Below are 4,111 nucleotides of genomic sequence, written 5' to 3'. Positions count from 1 at the left end.
GACCGCGGCTGTGCGGCCGTGAGGGCAGGGAGCGGCGGGGTGATCTGCGCTGGCCGGGCAGCACCGTTGGTGTGAGCCAGGAGACACGGGGAGGCCATTTCATCCCTGGGTGCAGCTCCGGGCTGGACTGAGCAGGTGGCAAGGAGAAATTCCAACATCATGGGGTATCCCCAGTTGCTCTTGCTTGGGCATTGGTGTCACAGCAGTTGCCTGTCCTAGAGGAAGCTCCTCTCTGCCTGCATCAGCGCTGGCCTCTGTCTTGCTTCCTCCTGAGCCCAGCCTGCTCTCGCCGCGCCAGGGGAGGCTGACCGAGCTTCTGGCCTGTGCAGTAGCTCAGATGAAACCCCTGTCCTCTTTCTCTGGTAGGAAGACTCTGGTGCTTGAGAAGGGCAAGCCAGAGCCTGCGACTGGAAGCTGAAGCTTGAAGCTTGATACTGAATTGCCGTATTTTAGCTGTGACTTACGAACGACTGGTGCGCAAGACCAAAGGGTGAAGTGAATGCTTGGTCTCCATCCTCTTTAAGCACAGCTTGGATGTCTTTCTGGAGATCGCTGAGTCCCACAGGAGCTATAGGCTTCTGCACGGTTGTCTTGTGCTAGGGGCACCTCTGTGCGGACGATGTGAGCTGACGGTCCCTCTCAACCTGAGTCTTTCTCCGCTTGTGAAAACTAGTGAGCACGGAGAAGTGTGCTGTGACCCCAGCACCCCAGAAACTGCAGAGAGGGTTGAAAGCACATCTGGAAGAGCTGGACCCACGGGGTCCTTCTGTTCCTTGGTGTTACCTCTGAAAGGCAGAAATACCTGTGCCGGTGACTTCTGCAGTGCTTCACCCATCAGCTTTATTGATGCTGTAGCGAGTTGTACAGCAGAGAGTCCTAGTGCCCGCAAACAGCTCGGAACGGAGAGCAGCACCAGTGCAGGGTAGAGCGATAAACCTGGCAAGAGCCTGCCCTTGGGCAGGGAGAGCATGGCAGCAGCGTGCGCAGCAGAGGGGAGGAGCGCTGAGCTGCAGCGGGACGGCATCAGCCAGCTTTCCACGCTGGAGGCAGGTCCCCGAAGGGGAGGTCACGCAGCTCGGCTGAGTGCAGGACCAGATCCCTGCCGACAAGGCAGAAGAACACAGGTAGAAGTACCGGCAGGGAAGGGAGCTTGGGGGTTCCTGCTCCAAGCACGAGGTACGTGGTTCCCTGCCGGCGTAGTGGCAAGCGGCTGTGCTTGCAGACCTCCCCTCCTTGGAGGGAGCGCTGCCTCTGCAGCTGGGCCACGCGGTGGGGGTTGCCCAGGGAGGTGGGGGTGCTCATTGGTGATGGCTTCTGGGACACCATGGAGCAGTCTCACCCTGGTGCTGCTCCTCTGATGCAGGGAAGGCACCGGCCCAGCAGGCAGGAGACAGTCCAAGAGGCGGGGGTGGGTCACCTGCGGACTGAGGTTAGACCTCCAGGGAGGGCATTGTCAGGACAGAGGAAGAGGAAGGCTACAGATGTGGGAGGTTCGAACATCTGTGTGTGCAGGGCTGAATTTCTGGTCAAAGATGAAGTATAAATACAACTGGGGTCACAAGGGATCCAGGGGTGTTTCAGGAAGGAGGCAGCCATCCACGTCAAGGTGGGTCCCAGCAGCAGCAGGGAGTGAGGGGGAGAGAGGCTCTGGAGGCCACTAGGAGGGTGGGGATCAGGGTCTCAGTGGCACTAGACTCCAAATTACTCCCTCCCAGCACCACAGACAAGGGCAGGTGGTGAAGGAAAGAGGTCAAGTCTGACTGTGTGGCTAAAAATCTGCTGTAGGGTTAAGATGAGAGATGGCTGTAACTGGGAAAGCTGCCCCAGTGGAGCCTCTGCAAGGGAGATGGGCCTCACATAAGCCGGAAGAGCTTCACCTGAAGAAAGGTGAAGGAATGCCTCAGGTTAGCTGTTGACACAGAAGTCACGGACACTGCTACATGACCAATATGATCAGTAAATGCCAAATTTTATTCCCTGGATAGCTCTATATTTATACCATAGTCAGTGTATTATTAAACACCATTACATCATGTCTAAACATTATGATTTGTTACTTAATTTGTTAGTAAACACCATTACGTCATATCTAAGCATTAGGATTTGTTATTTGTTATTAATTATGTATAAAGTCGTCACCAAGTCCATCCCTTAATTACATCACTAGGGACTTTCCACAGCACCTGCAGAAGGTAACAAGTATCTATCGCTTCCCGAGTTTTGATACTGCATATAATACTACTTTCTTAGCTCAACTCCTCTAACAATACTAGCGTTCTATAAGGTACAATACCAGCTTTCTGCAGGACCTTGGCTCAGATTCTTGCCTTTCAGCAGTTTTAAACAAAGACCTTTGAAAACTGCAGTTTTGCTAACCTGAAGCAGGCCTGAGAACCGGAGTTCTGCTAACTTTAATAAGCAGACTTTAGAATCACAGTTTTGCTAACCCCAAATAAGTCTCTGGAATCTCTGGATTGGCCATTACGTGTCCATTTTCTTCAAGAAATCCCACAGTTAGCGAGATGAATCTCATGTGTAATGGCTTAAACAATTGCAGGGAGCCGTGGCTCAGGAGGGCCCTGTGCCTGCATCACGGGGGCACGCACAATAACCGCGCGGCTGTGAGGGGGATGTGTCCTGGATTAACCTGAATGTGCAGGCAGAGAAGTTTCCAGCACTATTGCTCTTTGGGTACCTAAAATATTTATGGTGATGTCCCTGCATGCACAGTGGTGACTGTGCTGACCCATGCAGAGCCAGATTCACCTCCTCCTCTACAATATGGGTTCATCTGCGTGACTTGGCTGACGTGGTGCACAACAGAGGACAAAGCCTGTGGTGGTACCACTGCCCTGGGTACCCCTCTGTCCACTCAGCTGTTAAACAGCCTTAGCTGTAGCATGTGAGTCCACCCCGAGCTGTTCTTTGCGTTCCCAAATTGCTTGGTCCCAAGAGTTTGCTCCCGCGGGTCAGTGTTTATGGAGCTTAAAAGCCCGTGCGCTGTCTTCGAGCTCTGGCACTGGCAGGACAGCTCTCACAGCAAAGCCCGGGCGGTCCCTGCAGGGCCAGGTCAGTGCTGGGGTTGTCAGGGCTCGTATCGATCTGGTGAATGGCTCACACCTGGAATGCTGTCCCCAGTCTGGAGCGATGTGGGGCAGCCAGAGAGGGTCAGCGGATGGTAAGAGAGAAGCAGAGCTGGGCTGGTGTAGCTGGGTGAGGAGGGGGTGTCTGGCAGCCGTTCACAGCTCAGCTGAGGGCAGTTACGGGCAATGGGCAGCATCAGGGATAGAACAGGCAACAATATCCCTTCGTGGCTCAGGAAGTTCAGGCTGGGTGTTAAGGTTCTTCTGCAGAGGGAGGTGCAGCCCTGCAAGAGGTCACTAGAGGGATGACCTCCATCCTTGGAGGATTTCAAAGCCCCACTAAGAAAAGCACAGTCAGTCTGATCTGGTATTGACAATCGTCCTGCTCCCAGCAAGATTGAGTGAGACCCCTTCCAGGCAGTGCTTGTGTGAAATGACATCTCTAATCCAGTCTCTCACAGGCAGAGAGTTTAGATGCCTCCAAACTTTTCCCCTCAGCCACTTACATCTCCTCCTTTCAGCCCAGGAATGACACTGACAGTGATGGAAATACAATTTGTAACAGTCTCTTGCCGCTGAAACCCGTCTGTTCTGTCAATGCCGTCTGTTCCTTTTTCTGACATACCTTCCACTTCTCTCTTAATACTTGACCACTTCTTTCAGAAGAACATCAGGAAGGCTTGCAAATATTTAAGAGATACATGGACTACTCCACTAGATCATCAGCTATCTGCTGGCGGGACAGTCCACGCTGGGGATGCTGAGGCTTGTGCTGAGCCCTGTGGGTTACGGAAGTGGATGTAAGGATGCAGTTAGTCGCCATCTCTTCTGCGTTTCAGGCCTTGGATGCTGACCGAGCTGTGCGGCAGATGAGGAAAGCTCCAAGGCAGAGCACAGCTGTGGACAAGGTCAGGGCAGAACAGAGCCTTTGGAGTGGCAAGACAGGGGTGGATGGATGGGTGGATGGGTGGGTGGATGGGTGGGTGGATGGATGGGGGGATGGGGGGGGGCAGGGGAGGGTGGAGGGG

At 53.8% G+C, this 4,111-nt stretch overlaps 1 protein-coding gene across 1 annotated transcript in view; it reads left to right on the top strand.

Moving 5' to 3' along the window:
• Positions 1–4,111, top strand: part of LOC104498079 (arf-GAP with SH3 domain, ANK repeat and PH domain-containing protein 1-like) — a gene marked incomplete at its 3' end in the record, with an annotated part of 16,343 nt that overhangs the window by 1,249 nt on the left and 10,983 nt on the right. Inside the window, 2 exon segments of the mRNA XM_010141415.1 lie at positions 3,923–3,962; positions 3,965–3,991. Of these exon segments, the coding sequence (XP_010139717.1) occupies positions 3,923–3,962; positions 3,965–3,991 (67 nt within the window).

The sequence above is a fragment of the Buceros rhinoceros genome, unplaced genomic scaffold (assembly GCF_000710305.1).
Source record: "Buceros rhinoceros silvestris isolate BGI_N320 unplaced genomic scaffold, ASM71030v1 scaffold5758, whole genome shotgun sequence".
Classification (NCBI taxonomy): domain Eukaryota; kingdom Metazoa; phylum Chordata; class Aves; order Bucerotiformes; family Bucerotidae; genus Buceros; species Buceros rhinoceros.
The sequence above is the reverse complement of the archived record's forward strand: the minus strand, read 5'-3'. Positions and strand labels throughout refer to the sequence as shown.